Below are 17,817 nucleotides of genomic sequence, written 5' to 3'. Positions count from 1 at the left end.
TGTCAGAGGCGCAAAGAGAGTAAGAGATGAAATAAATTAGAGTAAGGAGGCCGAGCAATGGTTTTGCACTTTTTTACTTTAAATTTTCAAACTTTTTAAATTCTTCGTTTTCATGTAAATAAGCCATTTTACAAAAAATTGCACAATTCTTTTATTAGCTTTATATACATCTTAATAACAATCATAATAATTGATTAAATTCATAGAATAAAGATTTGTCATTACAACAGTTTAAGAATATTGAAGGAAATTTGTTGTTTGTTTCTCAATTTATATAAAGATTTAGTGGATATTTCTGTTTTTAGGTAATAAAATGAGACCGCCGATTAGAAACAAAAATGTAAAAATGTTTTATATAAATCTATTTTTTAACTCTTTTCAATCAATGAGTATAAAAAATTTTATCTCTAATGATTATAAAATATTCTTCTCAATATATGAATATGTGATTATTTTCATTTGAATTTTTGATTTTCTCCGAAATTGTTTAATTTTTGACTTTGAAGAGACTTTTTATACCTTTTACATGATATTTTCATTCATTTTGGTTTGTTTCTCAATTTGTCCATAAGGGTCTTAAAGTGGCGTAGCACCCCAATAAATATATATATATACATATATTGCAGTAATTAAGTAAAAATAAGGAAAAGAAATAAAGACGAAATATTTATTTTCTTTTGTTAAAAATATTACATTATAAATTATTGTATACACAGACTATAACAAAAATTAATCTAAAACAAATAATTAAAGCTCAAAGTATTAGACATCATGTTGTCATTTCAGTGATACTGCGTATTTTATATTCAACACATATTGTTTTTATATTTACAAATGGTTTTAAATACAATCAATAAAATTTAAATATGAATTGCAAAAAAGCTGATATCTGTCTTAAGCATGAAGGGTATTATTATTCTATGAATTTATTCCAAAAGATGACAACAACAATAAAGTTTATTTAATCTTTACGAAGTGTGAAATACTCGCAAGTAGTATGACACTATAGAAACTAGGAAATGGCACAAAACAACAAAATAATATAATTACAGTAGGTAAATAACAAAACAACATTTATTATAGCAACATAATCACAGGGACACAATTATTACTCGTTATTAGCACCAATAGTTATTATTTTATAAGTAATTAAATATTTTAAAATAAATAATTTTCGTGGGGCATTTATGTTTCATAGATACTCACTTAACTTTACACAACTGAATCGTCCTTTCAGTCAGAAGTGGTGAGGCATTGATTTGTACGACAATCGTGACCTTGACAGGTGTGAAAGATATGGATACGTCCACGTGTTACTTTGTGAATACATTACGCTTTACACGCTCCGGCTCAGTATTATTCTGCGAGTTATTGTCCACTAGAATACACCTATTAATGGTTTAATCTACGAGTATGTACAAGACTGGAACTAAAGCTACTTCGGATTGTTCCGCACCTCTATGACGACTCCGCCGTTTCTGGGGGCGTACTTCGCGCCTTCCAGGTACCTCAGATCGGAGTCGCCGCCGCGGTACCGACTCTTCGTGATGGTTTTCGTCTCACTCGATTCGATCGTCTCTTTAGCTCGACCCCCTCTCACAGGGACGGTCTTTTTGGAGAAGCTTTGTACCGTGTTGGTGACGCTGGGCCTCAGGGGGTCGTCGGACTTGGAGGTGAATCTGACCGTCTCCGAGTAGTCATCGTTACTCCCTCTCCTCACCACGCTCCTGTTGACGACTTCCCCGCCGTTCCTAAAGGACGGGGTATGGGTGATGCTGGTCGTGTAGGTGGGGGACGTCGGAGAGTGTACCCTTTCGGAACCGTTCACAAGAGGAGAACTGGTATTGCTGGATCTGAAAGAGCTGCTGTATTCCACCATTCTGTTACCGTTCTTTAACGGCGTGCTTGTATACAATCTCCCGGGTCTGTCGTCGATATCCGGTGACATCTTTCGGGTCTCTTCCACCTCACTGCCATGTAAGGTCTTGAACAACTCGGGCGCTCTATCTTGCAGATTCTTCATGAATATCTTCTTCTTCGTGTCGTGCACCGTTCGGCTGTTCGTGTACCCGTTGACGTGCCCCGTGGATTTGGCGAAGGAATGATCGTTGTAATTGAAAGGTCTTCTGTAGTCTTCCTCTTCTACGGCTTGCGAGAGATCTTTCGTGCTCCGACTGATGCTGGTGACGATTCCCGGACTCTTGAGCGGTGGAGGGGACTCGTCCAACCGGTGGAGCTGAGGGTTGGACTTGTGTACGGAGTTGAAGTCCAAACCGACATCACCACCGTGGACGTTGAAACTCTTACTCCGCAGTAGTGAGGATCTGTAGGTCCTGGCGGGCTTAGCGGGTCCCAGGGCAGAAGAGGGAGGTGTGGTCTTATTCACGATGGAGACATTGATCATGCTGCTAGAGTTAGACGGATGAGAGCCCGCGCCATTCGGTTTCGTGTAGCGTTGACTCTCCCATCCGTGCGGCGAGGACGACACTCTCTCCACGTTACTCTTCGTCACGAACACCTGGAACATCAACACAGTTCAGACAAAATATCACGAAACGATCTCATATTTCAGCTTTGAACATGTGGTGCTGACTCTCCCATTCGTGCGGCGAGGACGACACTCTCTCCACGTTACTCTTCGTTATGAACACCTGGAACGTCAACACAGTTCAGACAAAATATCACGAAACGTTCTCATGTTTCAGCTTTGTACATGTGGTGCTGATTCTTCCAGCCGTGCGGCGAGGACGACAGTCTCTTACGTTACTTGACGTTACGAACACCTGGAACTACAGCACAGTCTAGGTAAAATATCACGAAACGTTCTTATGTTTGAACTGTTTATATTTGGCGATGAAGTTGGTGATCCACTAATATTTTATCCTAGTTCAGACGCACTGCTTACCTAGAATACTTCACCATTCTTGGGAAACTTCGCCACTTTATAAATATAGATATCTTCGGACACTTGTTTTGAAGTCGTGTCTTTTGATAAACTGACCTGTTTCTTGGCTCTATGTTCGTCGTTGAGTTTCCTCGGTAGGGTCTGGACTCCGCCCCTGTCGGAGTAGTCGATGGTGTGGTTGATCACGTGACTGTTATTGCGGTCCGAAGCCAGCCGTCCTGTAGACTTGCTGAATCGACCCAGTGTGCTGGTGCTCACGCCATTCGTCGACATTTGCTGATTCCTGGAAAATAATAAAATAGTGTACCTAATTAACTTTTATAGCTTATTAAAATACATTTCAAGAAATAAGCTGTTGAAGGAGTCTCGAACGACTTCTCCATTCACGGTATGGTCTAGAACACAAGATGGCTAAAAGTTTTCAAATGATCCAAACCGAAATTTCTCTTCTGTCTCAGGAAACAAGAAAGAACTTACTAAATGTCTGATATTTTACTTTCGGATCAATAACCCACCCGGTCCAATTCTCATTGAATGTGTTTGATCTTTAAATTATATTTAACTTAAAAGAGAAACTTTCCACCTCTACTCGTACTCAGTTGTTGCCATATATAAACCAGAAGAGCATACAAGTCGTACCCTAACAAGTCAAATTCAGTGATACAGTGGTACAGTGGTTTGTTTCAGCGCCCTTAAAATCGGCTGGAAAATATTTGGATTCAATAAGACATTCTTTATTATATTCTCCTTCGTAGTCACATATACTTCAGTAAATCTATTATCAAAAATCTATGGGCCACGTGAATTGGTTATAGCTCATAGTATTAAAGACTGGCCAATGTTTTTCTGAGATTTCTTCGTTCTATATTCCCATTGTTTATTTTTCATATAATGTATGTATAAAAGAACGTAAACCGCTTCAGTATCACGTAAACGCTTCAAAATAAATGCACTCCAGATTATTGTGTTTCTGAATATTTCAAAAGAATTATAAATCCAGCCCAACAGGTACAAAAACACACTTTACTTTATATAATATATTACAGAAAATGACAGTAGTGACATGATTATACACAATTTGTTATTTCGCGGAATTACAACAATTACTTCACAAGGGTTTATAAAATATTAGTACTAAGAAGAATCCTCACTATAAACCCTGAATAAACATAATGTATGGTTATTACTTAATATAGTGGCTAAATAGGTAAGCAAATAACATGTCAGTTTCACATTTACGTTTTGAATTTCGATATATTAAAAGTATATTCCCGCGAAAGCATTTTCCTCTCAAGTTCAAGTTCAAAGTGAAAATCTTTCATGCCGTGAATTATATACATCATTCTGATAGTGTGCTTTTGGATGTCAAAGTAATAGCTGCCATGACATACAAATCGATGTCAGCATCCAAATGATATCCGATCGTGCGAAGCCCACATCTTGGCTATGCCTATTCCAAATCCTTGAATGATCTCTGTAGTTTCAATGACAGGGAGTGTTAATATCTGGTCAACATGGTGGTGATTGCTAAACACGATATGACCACTTTCAGAGCCGGTTTGGCCTGTATTGTCGGACGCGTCTATCGATTGAATCACTGCCAGCTGTTTTATGATTTATCGATAATGGGGTAACCGGAAAAACCGAGTGAGTGGTTATGTCGCAAGCGCCAGCCTATCAGCTCTGTCGCGGCAATTGCCCACTTTCCCCGACAGGTAGCGCTGGCGCAGGGTGCTCATGTAAGCAGTAAAGCTGGAAACGTTGTGATTAAGAACTTGATCCAATGTGCAGTTAACTTTGAAGATAGCTTTCTTACTTTTTTCGTTAGCTAGTATATAAATATATACAATTCTATATTATTTTTGTATAGGGTGCATTAAGCATTGCGTTATTAACGAGTCATTTAGAAAGCCTATTAAGACACAACTGAATAACACGTACTTGAATGCTGAATTCATTCATGCTATTGATTGCCAATTCTAAAAAGTGAACAAAAAAGAAAACCAAAAGTATCAAACGGATTAGATATTTGTAATAAACCAATGCGGAGTCACAGTATGATTTTAAGAAATTCATCTAGCATGAACCAATAACAATAATAATAAAGGCCCATTCCTGTCACCCTTCCTTTTTTTATTGCCGCCATATTGTTTCTGCCGTGACGATTGCTATTTACTATTGGCCTCTGGTCAGTTGTAGGTGGTTGGTAGACGAATGCAGACGTATTGTGACCTGTATTCTGTAGTTAAGTTTTAATGATTAGTGTTGTGTATACTTTTTTATTAAGTGCATGTTTTAGAGTTAGTGAAGTTGACAGGCAACATGGTGGTTGTGATTCCTGACCTAGGCGTGTCACAACGCTTTGGTATGATTTGTTCTTTTAACCTAGATTGTAATTATGTATTAGGTTAGTTATTTACCTGAAGAAGAGATCAGATTGCAGATCTCGAAACGTAGTGTTACTGATTTTTTTGTTCCACTGAAGGATGGAAAATGTCCGGAAAAAATATTGTTTCCATCACAGGCTTTTTGGTCTTCAATTCAAGAGTCGCGTGAAAAAAACAATTTCAACACCTTCGCTATTGGGGATGTGCATTATAAAAGAGCTGTTTGAATCAGTGACACACGCAGGTGTAGTGTTTAACCCCCACCCGGGAACAGACTGCAAAAAAGTTCCTTTTACATACGAAATTCCATGGTGTTGTCACCACCACAACATCGTAGCAAACGTAGTGGAAGCATCACTTGAATAGTTCAGGTAGAATAATGATACAATAATGTACGGGAGTCAGCATGGACTAACTGTCCTTTCTTGCAGAAACATGAATAATGTAAACCACCTTAATCAAAAACTCCACACAAGGACCTAAACTCGCCTACCACCGACAGACCCAGAGGAGGTCGTAGAATGGCTGCAACATATAGTCGGAAAGTCTTTGACATTTCGTTCAGGAGACATTCGAAGCGGCTGAAGCAATTCCTTAACAGAATGTAAACATGCTCTTGAACACCGACATCTGATTCTGAATTTCAAATATAATTTTGATGACGTTGATCGATCGAAAGGTCACAGCAGGTGGAGTGCCTTGTAACTCCAGTTTACGCGACTGCTGTATATAGCTTTGCCCCTCCAAGTCTTAAATCTTATACCCTCAAGAAGACCCATTTAGCCCACACGGCCTCAAAGTTATGACGCGCTATCAACTCAAGGTGTTGACTAACCGACCAGATCCTATCTCGAGCCCAGCAACTACACCGCATTCCTTGCACAAACTTGTGACGCTGACCCAAATGCTCTTGTCGAGCCGGTTTGGAGCGAATAGTTATTACAGGATAACACGACTCCGCTCTCGTAGCTCGAACCGTTTACTTTCACTGCTAGCTCTCTCGTCCCTTAGATATGAAATGGAAATGAAATATGTATAGCTCGATTCACTAATCACGCGATTGAATGGGTAATGTACCGTATTTCGTGCCATACACTCTTCGATTTGCCTAAAATGTGCTAATCAGTAAGAGTGAGCTACAGCAAAGTGACCTGTACAGTAGTTCGACCACAATCAAATTGTACCATTGAATGGGTAATACACCGTACTTCACCATACACTGTTCGGTTTGTCTAAAATGTGCTAATAAGGAAGCGTGAGCGGAGAGCAAAGTGACTAGTACAGTAGTTCGACCACAATCAAATTGTTCGATTGAATAGGTAATCTGTTTCCACCTGTCTACAAGTGTCTAATCAATTGGCAATCTTTATTCGTACCCCGAAAGATTCCCTACAAATGATAAATGTCCCTTAACTTATTATATTTTATGTAGGGCTGATGTATTCCAAATTTAGGGCTCACCATGTTCATTAAATAGACATCTTCAAATTTAGTTAGACGCAAAATTTACTTTGAAAATAACAATGGGAAGCAATTTTTGCCTTAGATGTCCCAATATATATATCGAAATAGGAATAATCACTTTTCATGTTTTAACTGTTTAAGAAGGCATGCTAAATTTCAAGTTATTACAGCATTTTTAAGTTGTGCATATTTTACAATAGGTAAACGAGTAGCTTTATTAAAGATGATTCCATAATACATTAGTACATTTGGGGTCAGAGAAAACAATTTGGAGGTTTAAAAATGCACCAATCTTGTGTTTTAAATGCAAAAACTGCAATTTTGTGTTGCCTGCCCAACATATTTTTAGCGTAGATTCCTGATTTTTGCAAGGCATTTCTATTACCTACACAGTATGAAAGTGTTGTCTAATTTTGTCTAAATGGATTATAAATTTCCATCTCGGAAATAGCACAGAACTTGGACATAAATAAAGGAAAACTAATGGTAAATCAATACCTACGTCTCAACCAATACCACTGGGGTTCAAGATAAGGTTTGTGTTATCGAGTGGTCAACTAATTTGATCTATTTCAATGATATCGTTATATTACGTCCAGTTATTGTACGATTGTAGTTGGACAATTATTACTACAATTTTTATCGACAATAAAACTTATGAACGTTTCGGTTTGGACACTCCCCGTCCTCAAGTTCGGAAAGGAATTGACTTGAACGCACATGACACATGATGATGTCAACCTTTAGAGATTGTGAGACGCATCAGTGTGTCCTCGCTTCCTCGTCATCAAAGCGCGTTCCAACACTCCTGGTCGAGAAGGTGCGGCTCGGGTCGGTCAACAAGTCGGTTCCATACCACCGGTTCTTCGCGATTTTCTCTGCTCGGACGTTAAAAATAGGCGAGGAAAGCGATACGCGAACAGCGACGTTAGCCCAATTAGGCGATGCGGGGATGTGTGGAGGTGACTCAGCCCGACCTACGCTCGCGCGAAAATTACAATTCATATTGGGTAGGTCTGACCTTGGCAGGGCACTCCCAACATGGCGGCAGTCCACGACAGGTCTGAGCTACGGAACGGGGAAAGAGCTTGAGCCCGCAAGAAAATCACGCGCCGGATTGGAATTGATAAACATTTACGATTTGAGTAATCTAATGGGCCTCGTGCCAGAATGGTTTCCCGTGTTTAGTTAAATTTAAATTAGTTAAATATCATTATTGTTATAAGCGTTTATTTAATATAGTTTTATTTGAAGGAAGCAGTATACACATCTGTCAACACTACGAATGTATACATACAAAGATAAAATGACGTTATGTCACTGAACTCCTCCTAAACGACTGGACCGATTTTGAGGAAGTTTTTTTTGTGTTGAAGGGGATTCGAGAATGGTTTGGATTTAAAACTCTGACCAATTTAAATTGTTTATTTAATTAATGTTTTATTTATACATTGTTGTTGATTTTGGAATGTTTTACCTTCCATCCGGCAGAATGCACTACGACACGTAATTCACTGATACTTAACAGCTGATCATACTTTCAGCTGAAGTTCATCAAAGAGGCAGAAACAGTTGTATACATTTAAAATTTAGAAAATTATTATTAAAGTGCTTGATCAGTATTGTAATGCAGATTGCATAGAAGAAGTTATTGCCTAATTTTAAATTTAGATTGCGCCAATAACTATCTCATGCAATGAAAATACTATTAAACGTTGTTATAAAACCCACCTCATTGTACAAAGCTGTGAATGTTTGCACATAAAGTAATCGAATTTGGTTAGATCGAAGGTTAATGAAAAGGGCCGAAATAAGATGCTTTATGATCGAAATTGGTTTTCGTTGATACATTTTCTTGGTCGGAGCACGAGGCAAACTACACAATAATACTGAAAATATCTTAGACAGAAAATGAATTTTAACAGACCGAATTTGATTCTTTATAACGTAATTAGTTTATCTAGATTCATCCATATAAACTAATTGTACTGAATAACTTATGAACGCCTAGAAAAAGCCACGAAAGATAGAGGCAGTAAATATGGTACATACCTTCATAATGCGCCCAAGAGGCTCACAAAGAAACCACTATCAACTATCTCAGGAATGTTAAGAATGTGATAGAAAAAGAATACGTGAATGTAGTGTACTGTTTTTCAACAAGAAATCGCGTGCGAAGCCGCGGGCAACTGCTAGTATATAATATAAAACGTGAATAAACCTACTGGAACTAAAAAATACCCCTAAACCATAGATCCATAGATTCCAGACAGGCTTAACTTGTATTGAAGGTTATTTCTCTCCGCCAATTACTCAAATCTTCGTTTAAAATCTTAACAAAAGACAAATTATCTAAAAGTCCGACATAAAAATTACAACAGTCGAACTTTTACAACTCAAATCTCTTCAGGAACAAGGAAAAATTCAAGCCGTCAACAATTTCGAACAAACAAAGTGTGAGTTGTAGAGAACCAACATGATTGCTTAACTGGTGCGGATTTTGTTAGTAAGCAGTAAGTGTGGTTATTTACTCGTACATGTTTATCTGCAGATAAAATGTACGATATCTGCCATCACACTATACACAGATCATTGTGGGATGGGGAAGATTCTGGCCACAACATATTGTCTCATCCTACACTTAACTAGTAATGTTATACAAGGTTAATGTACTGTCTCAAGCAATGGAAAATTCGATAGTATGAGATATTTATAACACACAATTTATGTTGTAATGGTGAAGTCAAATTTGATTTTTCAGTTTGAGTTATAAAGATTTGTAATCTTGACGGTCGAGTGGTAGCTGGTAATTCAGGTTATACTTTCATCGCCGGGATGTTTTCACGTGCCAGATTTCAAGTTTGTAGTGCCATATTTGGAAGTAAGTAAGTAATAAATTGAACTACTGAGCGAGTGAGTCGGTTAGTGTTAAGATTAAACGCACGGCAGACCAAAGAGTTAGCGTGGGAAAAGGTTTTGCGTTCGCCCCACAATAGACAACATCCCGGAGAGATTAGACGTCTTCGCAAGGTTAGTTAAAAATCGATGACTTTTGTGTGTACTACAGCAACCCAAGTCATTTGTTTGAAGGTTATTTTTGACGATGGGAGGATTGTGGAGGAACAGGATTTTTCCGGACTTTTTTGTAATCAATCAGGTTAGTTATTTACCTGAAGAAGAGATCAGATTACAAATCTCGAAACGTGGTGTTACTGATTTCTTGTTTCACTGAACGATGGCAAATGTCCGGAAAAATCCAGTTTCCTTCACAACCCAAGTCAGTTTAAAACTAGTCTCAAACGCCTGTTAGAGTCTGAAATATTTTACTCTGTTGATAAGTTCGCCGTTGAGATTTATATGATACACAGAAAGTTTGAATCTAAGGATATTGAGGCGAATAACTGTCATTGTAAGTTTGACTTTTAATTAATGTTCATGTTATAGTTAACAAATTGGCTATTGCCATTCAATGTAGTTCTGTAAAAAATATTGCAATAACGACATTATTATTATATATAAGAAAAACTAAAAAGCGTTTGTGTGTCAGAAACTTAGAATTATACAACTCCCATAACTGTACAACCAAATGAAGGCATAAAAGCGATTGGAGTTTAACATTATTCTTATAGGGTAAAACTTTACAGTTGTTTCACTACAGCTAGTTCTTACGGGAAACTCAATCATGTCGATTAGGTTAAAGCATACTAGTCTGATTGTTTAGAAAATTTTAATTTACACACACACACATAGATTATTTAAATTTGTATAAATGGCAAAAGCAGAATTTAATTTTTTCAATAAACATTGAATCACAATAAGTACTTGCTCCATACTTTAGTTATATATATATATATATATATATATATATATATATATATATATATATATATATATACTACTAATCACTGTGTTGAATAGAAGAAAACAAAAGAACTATTTTTTACTTCTATATTTCGGGGGATTTAATAGTTAATATATTTAATTATTTATATAAACATAGTACAACAATTTTTATACATATATATATATATATATATATATATATATCATTTTGTTATTGCCCATATATGTTTTTCGAGTTTTTATTTTTTTGGACTTTGTATAAAACAGGCAATGAGAACAAATATATTTCACTAAAGCGTGTTGTAACTATTCTCATAGAATATGGCCCCAAAACTGGATGTATGTTCTTTGTTTAAAGTTAGTTACTGCAATGGGTTATTTGAAAAGATGGTAAGATTTCATATTTTTTCATCATTAAATGGAGATAGACGTGTTACCACAAACTACTTCTAATTAATTATAACTCTGACCTTTTATTATTCTCCGACTACAAGTGCAAATGTAGATTGACCTAAATTAGAGCATGATCACAGGATCTGGTTGGAAAGATTGCCTCCTTTACATTAAGTTTGTATAACTAATGATCATTGGAGATTCATCAACTTTTTGAATATGAGAGAGATGCATTTCCACAATGTGTAAGGCCCAAGTGACTGATCTCAAGATCTGTTTGGAAAGATTGCCTCCTTTCTTTATCTTAAATTTGTATAACTAATGATCATTGGAGATTCATCAACTTTTTGAATTTGAGAGAGATGCATTTCCACAATGTGTAAGGCCCAAGTGACTGATCTCAAGATCTGTTTGGAAAGATTGCCTCCTTTCTTTATCTTAAATTTGTATAACTAATGATCATTGGAGATTCATCAACTTTTTGAATATGAGAGAGATTCATTTCCACAATGTGTAAGGACCAAGAGCGTGATAACAGGATCTGTTTGGAAAGATTGCCTCCTTTCTTTATCTTAAATTTGTATAACTATGATCATTGGAGATTCATAAACTTTTTGAATATGAGATAGATGCATTTCCACAATGTGTAAGGACCAAGAGCCTGATAACAGAATCTGTTTGGAAAGATTGCCTCCTTTCTTTATGTTAAATTTGTATAACTAATGATCATTGGAGATTCACCAATTTTCAGAATTTGAGATAGATGCATTTCCACAATGTGTAAGGACCAAGAGCCTGATAACAGAATCTGTTTGGAAAGATTGCCTCCTTTCTTTATCTTAAATTTGTATAACTAATGATCATTGGAGATTCATCAACTTTTTGAATATGAGAGAGATTCATTTCCACAATGTGTAAGGATCAAGAGCCTGATAACAGGATCTGTTTGGAAAGATTTCCTCCTTTTTTTATGTTAAATTTGTATAACTAATGATAATTGGAGATTCATCAACTTTTTGAATATGAGAGAGATTCATTTCCACAATGTGTAAGGAGCAAGACCATGGTCACAGAATCTGGTGTGAAAGATTGCCTCCTTTACTTTATATTTGTATAACTAATAATCATTGGAGATTCATCAACTTTCAGAATTTAAGAAGGATGCATTTCCATAATGTGTAAGGACCAAGAGCCTGTTCATGTGGTTCTGGTTGCAAAGATTTCCTCCTTCACATTAACCCTAGAACTGGCGGTCATTTCATCCTGTAGTGTCGGGCTCTTTTAGAGCTTCGAGCAAGGTTTTTATAAAAAAGTTATTAAAAATATAAAATAAAAGCATTATATATAAAAGTACGTACTTTTATGTTCAGGATTAAACAGAATTACAGTAGAATTACAATATATTGTAAAATTGACCATACAAAATTTTTTACTAAAAACGTTTTTTAGTCAAATATAAAATTTACGAAAAATATTTCTTAAATTTGGGGTGGACCATATCTAACAAATGAAGTTATAGTGAGAAATATTTAAAAGTGAGATAGCCATTCTGTGTCAAGTTTTATCTAGTTTCAGAAAAACATAAACATTATTCACATTTATGAAAGTATCATACTGTAAAGCTATACAACAAAAATCACCGATGCGCATAAATTCTTAAAATTGGGTGTATACGTAAGACTTTGGTAAAACAAGTTTTGCTGATACAATTGACCATGAATACATGTTATATTGCATATTTACTTACTCAGAATGAAATAAACTGTACAGCAATAATGAAATAAATTTCTATAAATTATTTTTTGAAAAGTAAAAAAGTTACATTTTGCCATTATTCAAAACTTTTGCGAAAAAATGTCATTCAGTAAAATATAAAATGGTTTTTAAAGCTTGTACTATATAAAAATCTATGAATTTGTGGTTTATAAGTAATGTGGCATTACTTGCATCTTAAAGAGTGTTATAAATAACGTTTAGTAAGCGAAAACAATAACAAACTACGTGAAATGAATTTTAGCCAAGTCATTTTGCCATAGCCTGAACGGCAGCGGCAACATGGCGGTCACAACATACTGCGTCGTTTTCTTTTACGTTTAAAATAACAAGTTTGCTACGTCATAACCATAATACAAAGAGGAATACAACTTATCTGTTCCCTAGTTTATCTCCATTTTACTTCCCGAATCCAATGGTGCATGAATCATGCATGAAATCGATACGTTGCCGGAGTATATTGTAAAAAGTAACTACACGAGGGAATATTTGACCAACAAAATTTTGTGGGTTAACACTACAGAAGCGTCAATGAACGACAAATTTTTGTGGATTAACAGTTGGAGGGGTTTTTATAAGTAAAGATCATTAAAGTTTCATCAACTTTGTGAAGATGAGAAAGACAATTATGGGTTACAATACAACCAATGTCTGAAAACGTAATATTGTTGAGTGGGGTGAGGTTTATTGTTACTATCACTGGTAGATAGACAATATATAGACACAGGGTGTCATCATAAATGGAAAGAATAGGATGGGCATAGAGCTGAACTGGACGTGCACAAGCAGGGACGTTTCTAGAAATTATAATGGAAACTTGTTGCACATAACGTGGTAGGAAGGATTGATTTAATGTTTATGTAAGTTCAGCTTCCTCCTAGTGTAGCGCCTGAAATAATAAGCCGTCACAGATTTGACTTCTAGAATTTGGATAGATTACATATTTTAATCTAGAGGTAATAGTTGCGTTATATGTAGAAACCTCGGTTTCTCCAACCGTGATTTGGGATCGCGTCAGAAATATCTCAGTGCACTGAATTGTGCACAAGATGAGACAATGAGAATACCTCTTTACCTTTATTACATTATTTCCTTGTAATCTAGGAGTCTCTGAGTAAGTTCTGAGCTTCTTCGTCAACTACTTATTTTAGATCTCTTCCAACGAACTTGACTCAAGATTTCAGCAGAGGCAGCACAGCAAAGGAAATTTTTGTTGTATATTATTGAAATATTCACACAGGCGCATATTTCCAGCAAATGGCCTAATAATACGCAATCTTCAGTTTGTTAATTAAATCGTACTTATCAAAACATTAAGGTAGAACGTTTTTTAATACGGAATGTACTTTAGTTGACGGTTTCATTAAACTTTTAATCGATAAAAACTGTGAACAACCCAAACAGAATTTGAATTTTGCGTTGGCCTCTCGAGATTATTGCGGCACGATAAATCAAGTAAACCCACAGCGAGAGAGTTGCTATTAGGTGACTGAGCGGGCGCCGCCCAGGCACCAGACCGGAGTGACCCCGACACTACGCACTCAGCGCGATCTGCGAGAAAGTGGGCTATCATAAGGCGGAGTCCCCCGCCCCCACTCCGAGGAGAAACCTGGAGGATTGAGGCAGGTGAGCCGAGCTTGAGTGGCTCGAGACACCGTACACTTATAGCATTACCCGGTTGCCAATAAAAGTCAACTTTTTAGTATATTAAAAGTTGGTCATGTTGCCAAACCTTCATTTCACGATTCCACATTAATATAAGAAGTACAATACTGATATATAAATAAATTAAGATGGATCTAGAAAATTTAAAATTTCAACCAATAAAATTTAACAAACAAGAAGGTTACTTGATGTTTCACCGGTGTGATTCAGTTTATACAAAGCTTTTTAACGTTGACAAGGTACGCTATGTTTTGGTTGTCAAGTACAATGACAACTATCGCCATAAAACTATTTACAAGGATACTTACAATAACACGAGTTATGTAATTGAACAGCTCTGTTACAGACTCTCTGCTCAGTCGTAACCGTGTGAACTGTTATGTAATCGAAGGTAAAACGCAGTTTAAAAGGCTGCCATCAATCCACAATAACACAGGAGCTGGTGAAATGTTTAACGTGTTGAATGGAAAACATTTTTGATTTTTCTAAGTATAACTTTTGCCTGGCACAATACATAATAGATTTTTTGTAATTCGCTTTGGCTAGGACTTCGTACAAGGCTTGATAGTATTTTGGAAGAAATGAATAAACGCGCTGGTGAGTAAGCAGGCAAAGTTGAAGATTCCGAAGAAATTAGAAAATTATCTAAAAAGTTAAAGAAATCGTTCCAAGGTACGAACTAAGGTGTACAACTGACCTGGCGTTTCGATCGTCCTCACTTCCACGCCGTTGCCTGCGCCTGTAGGGGGTGACACCGTCATACTCGCGTTCACGTCCGTAGATACTGCCACCGAAAGGGTCCTCACCCAGATAGTAGCGGGTGACGACGGGGTCCCCGGCTCGACGCATGCCCGGAGTCTGAGTGCCGGAGTCCCGGTGTCGACCGAGGCGCGGAGGGGCGACTGGACCGTCTCCCCCCTCTCCTGGCAGATTGTCCACGACGTTGTACTGCTGGTAGGTGTGACCCTGGGGAGAAGGAGAGCGCGAACCCTTCTTCCCCCGCCGCTTCTCCTTACTGGACGATCGGAACTTCCCTACGAACTTCCGGAAGGACTCGCCCAGGCTGGTCTTGTGCGGAGTCTGCGTACCCTGAGCGGCCTTCGTCCGAGCCGGAGGGATGTCGGCGGCGAACCTGTAAAAAACGTTCACATCTAGATTTTCAACTTAACACCCTCTTTTTTGCGGTTTCACAATTTTCAAAATTGTATTGAATAATAAGTATCACTAATAATAAAAAAATTTTACTCCGATATTGCCATTCCACAGGTTCAGACACATTACCACGCTCTCAACACAATCTAACAATTGTTCAGCAACATAGTGAGAGTTTAACTAGAATACTCGAATACAATCAATAATAATATAAAATTTGTACTCCAATATTACCATTCCACAGGTTCAGACACACTACCACGCTCTCGACACAATCTAACAATTGTTCAGCAACATAGTCAGAGTTTAACTAGAATACTCGAAAACAATCAATAATAATATACAATTTGTACTCCAATATTACCATTCCACAGGTTCAGACACACTACCACGCTCTCGACACAATCTAACAATTGTTCAGCAACATAGTCAGAGTTTAACTAGAATACTCGAATACAATCAATAATAATGTAAAATTTGTACTCCAATATTACCATTCCACAGGTTCAGACACACTACCACGCTCTCGACACAATCTAACAATTGTTCAGCAACATAGTCAGAGTTTAACTAGAATACTCGAATACAATCAATAATAATGTAAAATTTGTACTCCAATATTACCATTCCACAGGTTCAGACACACTACCACGCTCTCGACACAATCTAACAATTGTTCAGCAACATAGTCAGAGTTTAACTAGAATACTCGAAAACAATCAATAATAATATACAATTTGTACTCCAATATTACCATTCCACAGGTTCAGACACACTACCACGCTCTCGACACAATCTAACAATTGTTCAGCAACATAGTCAGAGTTTAACTAGAATACTCGAATACAATCAATAATAATATAAAATTTGTACTCCAATATTACCATTCCACAGGTTCAGACACACTACCACGCTCTCGACACAATCTAACAATTGTTCAGCAACATAGTCAGAGTTTAACTAGAATACTCGAATACAATCAATAATAATATAAAATTTGTACTCCAATATTACCATTCCACAGGTTCAGACACACTACCACGCTCTCGACACAATCTAACAATTTTTCAGCAACATAGTCAGAGTTTAACTAGAATACTCGAATACAATCAATAATAATATAAAATTTGTACTCCAATATTACCATTCCACAGGTTCAGACACACTACCGCGCTCTCGACACAATCTAACAATTGTTCAGCAACATAGTCAGAGTTTAACTAGAATACTCGAATACAATCAATAATAATATAAAATTTGTACTGCAATATTCCACAGGTTCAGACACACTACCACGCTCTCGACACAATCTAACAATTGTTCAGCAACATAGTCAGAGTTTAACTAGAATACTCGAATACAATCAATAATAATATAAAATTTGTACTCCAATATTACCATTCCACAGGTTCAGACACACTACCACGCTCTCGACACAATCTAACAATTTTTCAGCAACATAGTCAGAGTTTAACTAGAATACTCGAATACAATCAATAATAATATAAAATTTGTACTCCAATATTACCATTCCACAGGTTCAGACACACTACCACGCTCTCGACACAATCTAACAATTGTTCAGCAACATAGTCAGAGTTTAACTAGAATACTCGAATACAATCAATAATAATATAAAATTTGTACTCCAATATTACCATTCCACAGGTTCAGACACACTACCGCGCTCTCGACACAATCTAACAATTGTTCAGCAACATAGTCAGAGTTTAACTAGAATACTCGAATACAATCAATAATAATATAAAATTTGTACTGCAATATTCCACAGGTTCAGACACACTACCACGCTCTCGACACAATCTAACAATTGTTCAGCAACATAGTCAGAGTTTAACTAGAATACTCGAATACAATCAATAATAATATAAAATTTGTACTCCAATATTACCATTCCACAGGTTCAGACACACTACCACGCCCTCAACACAATCTAACAATTGTTCAGCAACATAGTCAGAGTTTAACTAGAATACTCGAATACAATCAATAATAATGTAAAATTTGTACTCCGATGTTACCATTCCACAGGTTCAGACACACTACCACACTCTCAACACAATCTAACAATTGTTCAGCAACATAGTCAGAGTTTAACTAGAATACTCGAATACAATCAATAATAATATAAAATTTGTACTCCGATATTACCATTCCACAGGTTAAGACACACTACCACGCTCTCAACACAATCTAAAAATTGTTCAGCAACAT

The 17,817-nt window shown here is 36.7% G+C and overlaps 1 protein-coding gene across 1 annotated transcript in view; it reads right to left on the bottom strand.

Moving 5' to 3' along the window:
* Window positions 1-653: 653 nt before the first annotated feature.
* Window positions 654-17,817, bottom strand: part of LOC124367226 (serine/arginine repetitive matrix protein 1) — a 341,596-nt gene continuing 324,432 nt past the window's right edge. The window contains exons 9-11 of the mRNA XM_046823902.1: window positions 15,128-15,562; window positions 3,002-3,188; window positions 654-2,518 (exon numbers count right to left, since the gene is read on the bottom strand). Of these exons, the coding sequence (XP_046679858.1) occupies window positions 1,436-2,518; window positions 3,002-3,188; window positions 15,128-15,562 (1,705 nt within the window). The 3' untranslated portion in view covers window positions 654-1,435. The remainder of the gene's footprint in view (window positions 2,519-3,001; window positions 3,189-15,127; window positions 15,563-17,817) is intronic.

This window comes from Homalodisca vitripennis, chromosome 8, assembly GCF_021130785.1.
Source record: "Homalodisca vitripennis isolate AUS2020 chromosome 8, UT_GWSS_2.1, whole genome shotgun sequence".
Classification (NCBI taxonomy): domain Eukaryota; kingdom Metazoa; phylum Arthropoda; class Insecta; order Hemiptera; family Cicadellidae; genus Homalodisca; species Homalodisca vitripennis.
This window is presented reverse-complemented; position numbering and strand designations above follow the sequence as displayed.